Below are 13616 nucleotides of genomic sequence, written 5' to 3'. Positions count from 1 at the left end.
GTGGTTACCAGCAGGGAGGGGGGCAATATAGCGGTGGGAGAAAAGGAGGCACAAACTATTGGGTGTAAGATAGGCTCTAGGATGTATTGTACAACATGGGGAATATAGCCAATATTTTGTAAAAACTTTAAATGGAAAGTAACCTTTAAAATTTGTATAAAAAACTAAATGCAGGGCCTCCCTGGTGGCGCAGTGGTTGAGAGTCCGCCTGCCGATGCAGGGGACACATGTTTGTGCCCCGGTCTGGGAGGATCCCATATGCCGCGGAGCGGCTGGGCCCGTGAGCCATGGCCGCTGAGCCTGAGCATCCGGAGCCTGTGCTCCGCAACGGGAGAGGCCACAACAGTGAGAGGCCCGCGTACGGGGAAAAAAAAAAAAAAAAAAAAAAAAAAAAACTAAATGCAAATAATTTTAATAAAAATAAAAGCTCAGCATAAAAAAAATGACTTTCATCTTGGGGGTTCATTGAGTACTTACTTAGGGAGCAGTTGTGGAAAACTCTTCATATGAACCCAAAAGAAAAGCAGTTTTTACCACTTGTCCTTTAAATGTTGATTTGTGAATGAATGAGTTAGTTCTTTTAAATGAGTTAGTTCTTTTAATTATTTGAGTTAGTTAACTCAAATAAAGTGGTAACTGGTTGTTGATACTGAGCTCATCCAAGGTCATGAAAACAATGATAAACAAAGGAAGGAAGGAAGAAGGGAGGAGGGAGGGGAGGAAGGAGGTAGGAAGGGAAGAAGCGACTCACTCCAACACACAATTCTTTTCATTTCATTCTTACCAGCCAAGTATTGTGTTTGTTTAACTACAGTTGTCTCAAGAATATTAAGAAATAGGTAACCGGGCACTAAATACAGTTTAGTATAGAAAATTTTTAACTTGCTTGTCACTTCTTTTTCTGATGACCTAATTTTTTCAGAACAGTAAAAGGCCAGTTCTGAGCCACAGGAAGCTCTTCTTGGGTCTTCTGATTCCTCACAGTTTTTATATTCAGCATTGATACTGTCAGAGCTGGCCAGAGTTAGGAGAAAGTTTGATAGTTAATATCTACCTCTGTGCCCGAATTTTCCTTTTGATGTGAATCACAGCAAATTTTCAAAAGCTGAATCATCATGCTCTAGTATATACAACTTTGCCAAATGGCTGTGCTTTGTTTATCTTTGGAGCCCCAGCAGTCATACAGTAAGCCTTCAAGCATATGATAAAACTGAGGAAAACACATCATTTTTGTAAAAATGTTCCCTGGGAAAACTGTTCTGTGTGATCTGGCAAAACTCAATCTAAATCTACCAGAAAATTCCTCAGATGGTATCTACTCAGGAATTTTGAGGCATACCATGCTGTTTCATGGCCCCATCCAGACTGTGCATCCCTGGGCCTGGCGGGGCTCACAGCTGCCCTCTCTCCCCTTCCCCAGTGGCCCGTAGGGCCTAACAAGGTAACAAGAATGCCCTTGTTGCAATTTGAGACTGGGCTCCGCTCTCCGAGCTTCTGGAGCCTGGCCAAACCAGACAGTAAAAAATTAGCCTGGAGTTCCTGACATGAGAAATTTTAGGAGAAATTGAAATCATGAACGTATGCTTTTTTTTTTTCAAGTCACACTTCATAAAAGTCACAAGTAATCTTTAAATTTAGGGGAAAATGCTTTTGGGGGAAGCTTTGTTTTATATTTTGTTTACCCCTATCTGTATCCTCATGTTTGTTATTAACTTTAGAATATGCTTCTTCCTATAAAAAGTAGTTAAATACAAATTAGACATCTGCTAAGATGAAAATATCTGTAACGTAGTGGGCTTGGAGAGAAGGGATTCCAGCCCTGCTTCTTCCACCCTTTAGCTGAGGGACTTTAAGCAAGTCACTTAACCTCTCCGGGCTTCCCAAACATCAGATGAAGACTTGGAGAAGAGCATGAAGGTGATCATGTCAGCTCTTGTTTTTTTTTTTTTTTTTTTTGCTGGTGAAAATATGTGAGAGAGAAAGAGAGGGATCCCCACCACCAACTCCCTGAACCAAGAAAGTTTTGGGGCATAGAATAAGAGGAGGTGGAGAGATATACTTAATATTGGGCATCATTGAGCAGACTCAGAGACTCATGGCTGAAGAGTGCAGACCCAGTGTCCTCTCGGGCTTCCCTCTGCTCCAGGTGCTGCTCCCCAAACACCTCCCAAGAAAGCAGGGAGGAGGGATTTGTATCACTCATTTAACCTTCCCTTCAGTCATTCATTATCCTTTAAGAACTTCCTAACTTCTTTATGCCAAGACCTTTGCTAAGGGTGCAAAGATGCCCTCCAGGAATACTCCCTAGTGGGGGAGACATGCACACAGACAGATAACCCCAACGTAATGGAGTAAATGAAAAATAAAACGATACATGGGAATGCAGATGAGGGTCACCCGGGCCAGGCTTCTTGCAGGAGTTAAGTCTCAAAGACTTTGCCTGGAATGTAGCAAACCCTCAACACCAGTGGCTTCTTCTGGGGATAAGGTGAGGAGGTCACACTCAAGATAATCCCATCCTAACAGAGCCACAGTATACCAATAACCATAACCATGGACTATGCTCTTACTACACGCCAAGCTTTGTGCCAGCACTGAATGCACTTTATTCCATCCTCTATGTAGACAGGAAACGAGACTCGGGGGGGTTAACTAACTTTTCTTAGGTCACACTGTTAGTAGGTGGCAGGACTGGTACTCACACTTATCTGTCTGATTCCACAGCCTGAGTTCAAAACACTTTGCTATGTTGGTGGATTCCTTTATATCCTTTTTAAAATACACTGACTTAAAATAGTTGTCATCCAAGTTTGATAATTCTGCAGCCTCAGTCTTCCACTTCACATTACATTATAAGCATGTGTTAGTATTGTTATATTTAGTCTGACTCACTTTTATACAATGTAGTCTGTTTTATATATATATTTGACATTTTTCATGATTATATAATATTCTATTTATTACACTCAGAATAATTTTTTTTTTTTTTTTTTTTGTGGTACGCGGGCCTCTCACTGTTGTGGCCTCTCCCGTTGCGGAGCACAGGCTCTGGACGTGCAGGCTCAGAGGCTCCGTGGCATGTGGGATCTTCCCAGACCGGGGCACGAACCCGTGTCCCCTGCATCGGCAGGTGGACTCTCAACCACTGAGCCACCAGGGAAGCCCCAGAATAATTTTAAATTGTGAAAATCGTGAACAACCTAAATATTCAATACCTGAGAAATGTCTACACAAATGAGGATACATCCATGAATAGAATTTTACACAACCACTTAAAGTTATGTTTTCAGAGATAACATAACATGAAAAATGCTTATGACATAAGAAAAATGAGAACTTCTAATACAGTTATGCATCAGGATGCTCTGGAATATTTCTTTTATAAATAATGTTGCAACAGCATCTTCACAGATATGAATTTTTCCACATTTAGGATTATATCATTAGTATACAATCTTAAAAATGGGATCACTTGGTTAAAGCCTATAAACATTTTTGGGTTCCTTGAGAAATTTTGCTATCTTGCTTTCTACAAGGCTGGCGTCACTTTGCAGGACCACACAATGTATGAAAATTCCATTTTAGACCTCTCCTCCACCAGCAATGAGAAAGATATAAACACTTTTTCTCATATATAAAAATGTGCCTCGTTTATATTTTGTTTATTTTGCCATATTCTCTTTTCATGGATAGTACACATTTGCATTTTAGGAACTCAAGGCCAGAAGCAGCTACATCCCCACAACTAACAAGTTTCTCCAGCCTGGAAGCCAGAGGAAATCTTCACTAGATGAAGACTCCATTGAGACTGTGAAGAATATATTCAAATCTGAACGTGGCATGTTTCTTAAAAACATGGGCACTATAATAGCTGAGTATTAACAAATGAAAAAGTCTAATGACCTCAGAAAATATTTCACTTTACATTTGTAGCACCACCCAGAAAGAAATAAGGCCATTTTAATAAAGTAATAAAAAGCATAAAGAAATAAACTACCTAACACTTATCTGTAAGTCAGACGACCCCTTTTCAGTTTCTCATAAAAAGGTAAAACACCAAGTAATCAGAATCATACAAATTAGAATTCTTCTGCATTCTACTGCAAAAGAGTAAAATCATAAGTAATCCAATGGATACCAAGGATTTCTTTAAAAACAAACAAAAAACCAACCAACCCATATATCAACCGTCACCCACTTCCACCTCCTTTTGAAAAGTCCAGGACATAGCTTCAAACTAGCTTCTTACACTTCCAATCACTAGAGTACTTTACAGATAGGGTATACATTTCTATGATCAATTTCCCATTTAGTTTCTACCTCAGTATCAGAATCACAATCTGAGTACACGCTGTTGTCCATTCAGGTCTGGAGGTCTTTCTCCAACATCTTTGACAGTCAGCACATGCGTGAAGCATCCCAATAACCAGCCTTCCCAGCCTTGCTTGTGGAAACACCTCTTTGGCACCATTAGGACTAGTGAGTTGTTTTTTTTTTTTTTTAAGTATATCAAAGGATTCTATCTGGATTTCCTATTTGGTTAAACTACTAGGCTTTTTTTCTTTCTTTCTACCCTTAATTGAATGGTTTCTGAAAGTTTAACAACCTCCTTGTAGGTCAGTTGGGAAAGGTAACCAAACACAACCGTATCAGCTGTGCTGCCAGCAGTTGGGACTCTACCCACCATCTCATGTAAAGAAAGGTCTGAGATCTGACACCATTGCACACAGCCAACAGGACCAAAATTGCAGATTTTCAGAGCTTTAAGGAGTCTGGTCGATCACTTAGTCCAAATTCCTCCTCAAGGATGGGAAACTGAGTCCCAGAGAGGGGACATGACCTTCCAAAGGGCACACAGCAGTCAGTGGGAGAACTGGGCTGACTCAGATCTACTGGTAAGAACCTTGGACACGAAGAATCACAACCATGCCTAAAAGTGAAGCGGTAATTTCGGACAAATCGTTTTTGTTTCAGAATTATTACTGTTTCAGAGAGAGCGAGAGAGAGAGAATGAGAATATCTGCTCCTGAGGAAATCTCTGGCTTAAATAATCCTCCTTCCCAATCTCTTGCATTAATCATTGAACACTTACATGTTAAAGATGATTTGAGCATACAGAGAGGACACTAAAATGAGAGAAACAGGTTTAAAACAGAAGTTCTTTTATTTGAATACTGAATACATTCCGTTGGTACAGAGTGTGCTGAGGATGAAGTATTTTAAAGAAAGAAAAAACACTGGTAGCAATACAATTAAAATGGAAAAAAAATAAGTTTAAATATAACACAAATGACAAATAGATACATTAGCATTCTTTGAAGCCCACTTAGGGCATTCCATCATCTGTAAGGTGTAGTTTAATCTAAGCTTATTTCAGACATGAGTATTTGGAACTGTCAAAAAACCCAAAAAAAACCAAAAAACAAACAAAAACCACATGACACAGCAAATCAAACAGTGTATCACGATTTATTAAATATCTTTAATGAAACCAGTACCTGACAATTAGAAAACAGTTAAACCATTTGTTTAAAAAAAAAAAAATCCCTCAAACCAGTGTCCATATTAGAGGTGACAGTGTTTCTTTTGCAGTTTCTACCATAAAATAAGACCACGGTGAACATTCCATATTGGAATTTATCTTTTCAATACAAAGAGTAGGCTCTGCCCATTACAGCAGAATGACTCAAATTTCCTTTTCAGTTCCTGCGGATTCTCAGAGCAGGAGTAAGACAAGTCTCAGGATCATCATGAGGCTAGATTAAAATAAAAGACAGGCAAGGGGAGGGTGACTCAGGAGGTGTGAGATGGAAGGGTTGTGCGCTCACCTAACCCATGTGGTACTAAACCCTGGCTCCCAGCGTGCTGCCCTGCTTCTACTCCCTGGGGCAGGGGTGATCTCACCGTCCCTGGATCCCTGTACTTAAACTTCCAGATGTGACTGAATTAGCCACTTAAAAAGGTTCACTGAGGGCTTCCCTGGTGGCGCAGTGGTTGAGAGTCCGCCTGCCGATGCAGGGGACACGGGTTTGTGCCCCGGTCCGGGAAGATCCCACATGCCGCGGAGCGGCTGGGCCCGTGAGCCATGGCCGCTGAGCCTGCGCGTCCGGAGCCTGTGCTCCACAACCGGAGAGGCCACAACAGTGAGAGGCCCGCGTACCGCAAAAAAAAAAAAAAAAAAAAAAAAAAAATGTTCACTGAATGAAGGAGAAAAATCAGAACTCACTGTTCTGAAAATCTGGGATGAACCTTTGTAAGAGAAAGGTCTGGAAAGAAACACAAAACTTTCAAAAACTAGTAAAGGCAAGCAACTTGAAAAACTAATCAAGGGGTGATTTGGGGATGTCATAATTACAATCTCAGCTTCTTTGCACGTTTGGGGTCTTGTCTTCTTGACCTATAAACCCTACTTCTGACCCCTTCCACCACCAAGTATCATTATTAGAACAGGGCTATCATTAGAAAGCACTCCTTTATAATCACACTTTCATTCCCAAATCATAAACATTATATCCAGTCACACTAGAAAATTCTATTGAAAAACAGAAAGGAGAAAATTACCCATTGCGTTACCACCTAGAGATTACTAACAATTTGAAATATTCCTTCCTATCTTGTTTTTCTATACCCAGACTTTTAAAAAATTGAGATCACACTATATTTGCTTATTGTTTTCATTTTCTATTATGTCAATATTTTCTAACACCACTAAACAGTTTTTGAAAACATGACATGTAATGCTTGCTCAATATTCCATTAAGTGGACAAAACACCTATTGAACCATTTCCTTACTGGTGAACTTTCAAGCTGTTTCTAATTTTTCAGTTCCTCATGTTTTCCACTAGAAATAAACATCAGTCTTTGTATACATCTCATTATTTCTTTGGAATAAATTCCAAAAAGTGAAAATATACATCAAAGAAAATGAACATATCGATAGCTGTCAACATATAAAGGCAGCTTCCAAAGAATTTAAAATGTTATGTATAAATTTTTACTTGGTAATGTGCTTAATCTCATGGATAGAATTACTGAGATTAAGAGAAACTTGAAGCTCCCCATTTATCTTTTTAAAAAATATTAAGTTTTCTCCCTTAAAATTTCAAAGTAACTGCGACAGACTTTCACTTTGTCCAACTCTCTAAGAGAGATTATCAGATTTAAATGAATACCTTTACTGTCTCAGGCAGGTAAATCCTGAGAAAAAATGAGGCTGAATTTAATTCTTTATTCTGAAAAAGGTAACTGTGTACATGTGATCAGATAGAACAGCAACGCTAAGTGTATCTGATAAAAATGTTCACTCGCACATAAACGTCAACAGTTGATTGAATGGATGATATTTTAAGGTTTTATAATCATGCTGATTGTAATACAAATTACTTTGACCTTTTAAGTTAAAACTGACTTCTGCCAAAAATTCAGCACTTCAAAATGACAGCAGAGGAAAGAATAGATCAAAATAAGTTTTTCTTACCTTAAACCTGCAACCAGCCCAGCTGGCATGATTTTCTTGGATCTCTTAAACCTCACCCCCATTATGGTGGCCAGGAAGAAAGCTGTAACTAAAAACCAAACCAGTGCGTGAACCAGAGTTTCAAACATGTTATCAGTGCTTGCTTGTGGAAAAAGTGGATTTCATTCCAGCTTTCTAATATAACAACTATTATGTATTGGTACTGAGTTGCTATTTTCTTGAAAAGATAAAGTGCTCTATTAAAACACTTTACAAAATAGCTTATCAAAATGGTTTCTGAAGAAACAAGCATGTTAAAATCCATTCCTGAAATATCTTCAAAAGAAAAAGTCTTTTTCCAACTTAATTTCTATTTATAGAACACTCCTGGGAAGGTCAGGACTGTGTCTTATTCAAGTTTCCTTAGGAACACTAGGCAGTATACCTGGACCCACAAGAGATAGCCAATAAATGTTTAGTTAGCTGAATGGAAGGAAAAGAATCAGTTTCTAAAGTAAATCTTTAAAGTAAGACCTGATTAATAAAATAATCCTAAGAAAAGGCTGACTTTTTATTTTATAGCATTCCATTTTGGAAATTTGATGCCTGAAGAGTAAATAAAAACAGCCTAATAATATTAAATTCAGAAGCATCATACCAGCCTTTTAGAAGCTAAACCAATATGATGAGAGAAGCAGTTTTATGTAAGAGATTAGGGCACTGATGTCACAACTTAAGAATTTTCAAGGAAAAATCACTTGCTGATATAAAAAACATGACTGACAATAAACATACATTAACTATTTAAGTGCATATGAATAAAAAGCCCTATATATATACATACATATATATGTGTGTGTGTATACATATATATATATTTTTTTGGCTGATATATTTTTATCTTCTGACATAATTTCATTATTAAAAATATCCCTTGCTCCTATTTAAAATAAGGGGAAAAAATCCCACTTAATTTCTTCCTCTCCCTCAAACAAAGAACTGGTACAATTTGTCTTCCTTTGTATTTTCTTCCACACCCACCAGGGCACATTGAATAATCATCAAATTAAACAGAGACCATTTCCTTAGTGTAGTTTTCCAAACCTTCCCTGTATTTGTCTTTCAACCCAGACAGAAGAAAGCCAAGCATCCTGGGGCTTTAAACACACACAAGTTTTTTCCATTTACCCTGTGGACATTCTCCTACTATAAGCCCAACAAGGGAAGAAGCTAAAAGAGTCAGCCTTGCTTTTCTAAATCTTAAGGCAAAGTGGGATCTAAAAGCTGTTTGTGAATTAAATAAAATAATGCAAGGCTGTCTCTTTTTAGATATTTTCACAGTAACACAAACTATGCTAATATGCATTTAGGAGCATTAGCAGAAAATCCAGACATAATTCCTTGCTTTTTCTAATTTTATTTTATTTTTCTAGTAACAAGTTTTATAGAAATATTCTTCTGAGTTGGAAGGCCTGGCAGCAACATCATTATTTTTGATCAGGTTTGTGTAGAAAGGAACAAGAACAGTGTTCTGTCTCCACACAGGCATATGCCCACCTGCCATGTGACCAGTATCTTCTAGTACACCGAGGCTAGGTATCAAAAAATTATCCCCAAGCCTTGATTCTCCGTAACTGGGAAGAACACCTTACTCACACAGGGACAGTTTTACATCTCGCTTGTCATTGGAGACACGGTAAGCTCCACAGCCAGCCAAAAATCCAACAAGAAGACCAGCAATCAAAGACAGAACACCACCTGGTGAAAAAAAGTACGGGCTCAGAGAGAGAATCCCCAAATGAAAGGTATGCCTTCATCACTTCACATGTGGAAAAATGCATTTCTTCTTGGGCACTGTAACTAGACAAAGCCAAATTAGGTATCGGCTATCCATGGACAGTTTCTAAGACATGACTGTTTCATGCTGAACCCCAAATGCGAGGCAGAGGAACCCCAGGTACATAGCAATGGGAGGGGTAGGTATGGTGATAAAGCCTGCCTTGTAGTATTGCTTCTGACAGCGACTGCATGGCCTTGGACAATTACCTGACTTGTTTACGCCCCTCTTTTATTCCCCCTATTCTCCTTGCGTCCATTTTTTTACTGAGGTGGTGATGATAAAAATAAGGTGAAATGATATTTTCAGCTCATGGAGGTAGAGAGGGGGGCCTATTCAAACCAAGCGATGGTTCTGTCCTGAATAATTAACAAACCTTCCAGCCTCAACACATCAGGACTCAGGGATGGACTGTGACCACACTGAGTAACAGGAAGAACCTGGTCACTGATGCAGCCAGCCAGCTGCCAATCCATCCCCTCCCCCACCCAGCGCCTGCCCTGCTCAGCGCTGCCTGGGGCACTGTAATAGACACGGAGCACTGCAGGGTGCACGTGCCAGTGACACTGTCACCAACACACACAGTCCCCACTTCAGGGCACTCAATCTATTTAGAATCTTATCGGATTGGAATCCCTAGGGTCAAGGCATCTCTGTTTTTGTTTTGTTTTGTTTTTTTAGATTGAAATTTATTTATTTTTAAATTTTTTTATTGAAGTATAGTTGATTTACAGGGTTGTGTTAGTTTCTGGTGTACAGCAAAGTGATTCAGTTGTAAGGTATCTCTGTTTTTTAAACAGCTACAGGAAAGTCAGATTGCAGCAGGGTTAAGAACTACCCTTAAATTCAGATTGCAGCACCTCCCACACCAGAACACACAACCCATCCAGAACAAGAAGTCACATGCACTAGGTTGTAGTCTAATTCTACAGGCAACAAGTGAAGGAAGATGCCTGATAACGGAAGTAATCCTCTCCTCCCACACCCTCCAGCAGCCCCAACACACGCACACACACACACGCGTGCACGCGCGCGCGCGCGCACACACACACACACTCACACACTCTCTCTCTCTCCCTTTTTCCTACCATTCGAAAAACCACTAACGAAGGAAGTAACCCTGATAACCATATAGACCTGAAACTCAAGTCCCCCAAGGTAACCAATATAACACTCTTCGAAATATAACTTCATTTAATGAATTTCTTAAAAATATAAGAAGCAAATATGAGACACCATGACTGCAAACGCTTTTACCTTAAAACAAAGCAAAATAGAAAACTTGATCTTTCATTTTTCTCCATGAAAATCCTTCAATTTATCAACTGGGTGTTTTTTTCCATCTTTGGACAGAGATGAAGAGACCACTTCAGATATGATATCTAAGTAATTTCCCTTTGCAACACACAGTATCAACATAATTCAGTTTTTTGACACTATGAGTGTATAAACAAACCCAAAACTTCATTTGATAATGAGTGAGTAGCCCTGAAGAGGGTAAGTCAATTAATTATGCAATTGATATTAACAGGTAAAGGGAGACCCAGATGCCCAGGCTCTGGAATGACAGGCTCTGTCCATCCAGCCCCATGGAACCCCCATCCTTCCGGGAATCCCATCCACCACGTGCTGGTCCTCATTAGCTTCTCGTCCTATTTACAGACCCTCAGACAATCCTAGCACAACCACTAACCTCCCACCAGGTCGCTTATTAGCTTCTTGTCCTACTTACAGACCCTCAGGTGATCCTAGCAGAACGACCAACCTCTCTGATGAAAAATCTGGTTTGGGCTCACCTCTCCGCTTATATCCCAAAATGCTTCCGAACGTCACCAGGGCTGCATAACCAAAACCAATCAGGTCCATTGGCAAGGTTCAAGTCTAAAGCAAGGCGAAGAGACATATTTTACAAGATAAAAGACTCTGGGGGAGCAAATATGTATAAAAATGATATGCATTCCACAGAGTTACAGAAATGAATTTCTCTAACCTACTAAGAAAAGGGCAGCTAGATCTTCACTTCTCCCAACACTCATCTGCTGTCCCGCCACCCTCATCACTCTCAAGGACGCTCAGGGTGACACCTGAGGCTGATTCTCCTTCCTTATCTTCAAGACTTGCTGTTCCCTCAGCTGTGTCCTCCCTTCCACTTCCCCAGGAGGACTTCTGCTCCGGTTAGCCGGGTCTCGTCACAGGGCCGTGATGTTGCCATCTCCGCTTTGCACTCCCGTGCCTGGAATGTTCCCCCGCTCCCCCACCTCCATCCCCAACTGCCCTCTATGCCCCATCTCCCTCTGAACCTGCTCCCCTTGTCAGCCGCCCCCCAAGCTCCTTAACCACTCCTACCTGCCCCGTCCACCTGGTCTGGAGCATCTGCTCTTCTTCCTCGAAATTCCCTGATCTCAGCAACTCCACCTTAAAATTCTTTCTTTTGTATTTGTACAGATATTTGTCCCCCCTCCTCCTCACATCGAAAAACAGGAAAGGGGTAATGTGGACGTTTGCTTGTTGACTGAAACAAAGATTTCCTTTCTGTTTTTCTTTTTTTTTGGCTGAGCCATGTGGCACGCAGGACCTTAGTTCCCTGACCAGGGATCAAACCCATGCCCCCTGCACTGGGAGCGCAGATGGAGTCTAAACCACTGGACCGCCAGGGAGTCCCCAAAGATTCCCTTTCAACATGTGCTTTGCACTAGCTTGGTTATGAGACAGCTCTCCTGTGGTGGCAGAGATGCCCACGCTTGGTCCATGGTAAACCATTAAAGGGTACAATGCAGCCCTGGCACGAAGTTAACTGAGTGACCATGACATTCTGTGGGCATCACAGCAGCAGCTGAAACATCCAGGGGTGGGAAGTTCTAAGAAGCTCCACTGAAATCCTGCCTGGGATTCTCTAAGATGTAGGAGGAAGTGTGCTAGCTACAGGCTGGAGACACGGGTTCTGGTCACTAGCGGCTGCTGGGCCCTGGACCACCCCCCATCCCTAAGAACAACTCCCCCAAAGTGAGGGAAATAGACAAGATAAGCTCTAAGGTTCTTGCAGCTTTTTAAATTCTCAGATTCCTGGTGGTGACGGCACACCTTAAGTTTTTTACGTCTCTATTTCCTCCCTGGAGAAAGTAGTTCTTTGTATCCACGAGGAATGGTATCTGAGAATTCTTTGTATTTTCACAATTTTCTCACTGCTGCCATTCAGGTTAACCTGGTCTTTAATTTTCTGTAGCAACTGGTAACAAACTGACCCAGAAGAATGGAAAAGGGGTCTTGAGTTGATCTCAGAGAGTAAGCTAGCACTTAACTGTGAGGAAAGGTCTGGGGAGGGAGCCCAAGGCACAGGAGGAGGTGATGGCACTGAAAAGGAGGCAACGATGGAAAATCCTCAATGTCTGTGGGACAAAGAATTAAAACAGGATAGTTGTCGATGCCCGAGAAGTTGTCCAGTGGGATTGAACATATAGGAAGGAAGGACCTGTGTTCAAAAACCATTTGTTGACTGAATGATGGATAAACAAATAATGAGGATGGTGTTTCTGAGCAATTACCATGTGCCAGGGCACCACTCTAAGGCCTTATATGTAACAATCCATTTAATTATCACCACAACCCTAGGAGGTAAGTACTATCCCCATTATTATCCCATTTCCAGACGAGGTGACTGAAGCACAGAGAAGGCAAGCAGCAGCCCCGAGGTCACACAGCAGAACCAAGATTTCAGACTCAGAGAAGTCTCACTCCTAACCAGTAGTACCTCTGAAAACTGAGTTAGCTGCTGAAAGAATGAATGTGAAAGTGAGCCTGAGGTTCCTCAGAGTTTTGAATTCTGGATTAAGTAATTCTGCTTAGCCTCGTAGCTTAGCCCACGCTGCACCGTCTTCCACCTGGTGACCTACCATCTTCAGCCCTACGAGAGCCTCACGTCCAGTCCTACTTCCTGTCTTTCTCAAAGAGCTCATCACATTCCACAATGCATGCTTGGCTTCACCAGCATGTGATGTTAGGCAAGTTCCTTAATCTCTGTACCTCAGTTTCTCCATCTGTAAAATAGGGATAATAAAAATATCTACCACACAGAGCTGTTGTGGTGATGAAATGAGTTAATGCTATAAGGCACTCAGAACCGTGCCTGGCACACAATGAACACCCAACAAACACCAGCTGCTCAAATAATGATTCCTCTCTTTCGCACTTATATACACTTTTAAGCTTGACGTAAACAAGGGCAATACTATTTCAGCACAGCAAGAAATCAACTGAGGTAGGGTGGATTTATGATGCTGGCATTCATAGACTCAAACCATAAGAGTACAACCTGCACCTATACC

General features: G+C 40.9%; 1 protein-coding gene across 17 annotated transcripts in view; it reads right to left on the bottom strand.

Moving 5' to 3' along the window:
• Window positions 1-5464: 5464 nt before the first annotated feature.
• Window positions 5465-13616, bottom strand: part of TMEM14A (transmembrane protein 14A) — a gene marked incomplete at its 3' end in the record, with an annotated part of 15086 nt that continues 6934 nt past the window's right edge. For 6 of the 17 annotated variants that reach the window (XM_082639534.1, XM_082639526.1, XM_082639536.1 and 3 more), the window contains 4 exons: window positions 11091-11175; window positions 9114-9215; window positions 7479-7566; window positions 5465-5756 (listed from right to left, as the gene is read on the bottom strand). In XM_082639534.1, the coding sequence (XP_082495660.1) occupies window positions 5717-5756; window positions 7479-7566; window positions 9114-9215; window positions 11091-11160 (300 nt within the window). In that variant the 5' untranslated portion in view covers window positions 11161-11175. The other 11 variants (XM_082639537.1, XM_082639535.1, XM_082639522.1 and 8 more) reach the window with 7 other exon arrangements.

The sequence above is a fragment of the Mesoplodon mirus genome, assembly GCF_964341445.2.
Source record: "Mesoplodon mirus genome assembly, chromosome: 12".
Classification (NCBI taxonomy): domain Eukaryota; kingdom Metazoa; phylum Chordata; class Mammalia; order Artiodactyla; family Ziphiidae; genus Mesoplodon; species Mesoplodon mirus.
This window is presented reverse-complemented; position numbering and strand designations above follow the sequence as displayed.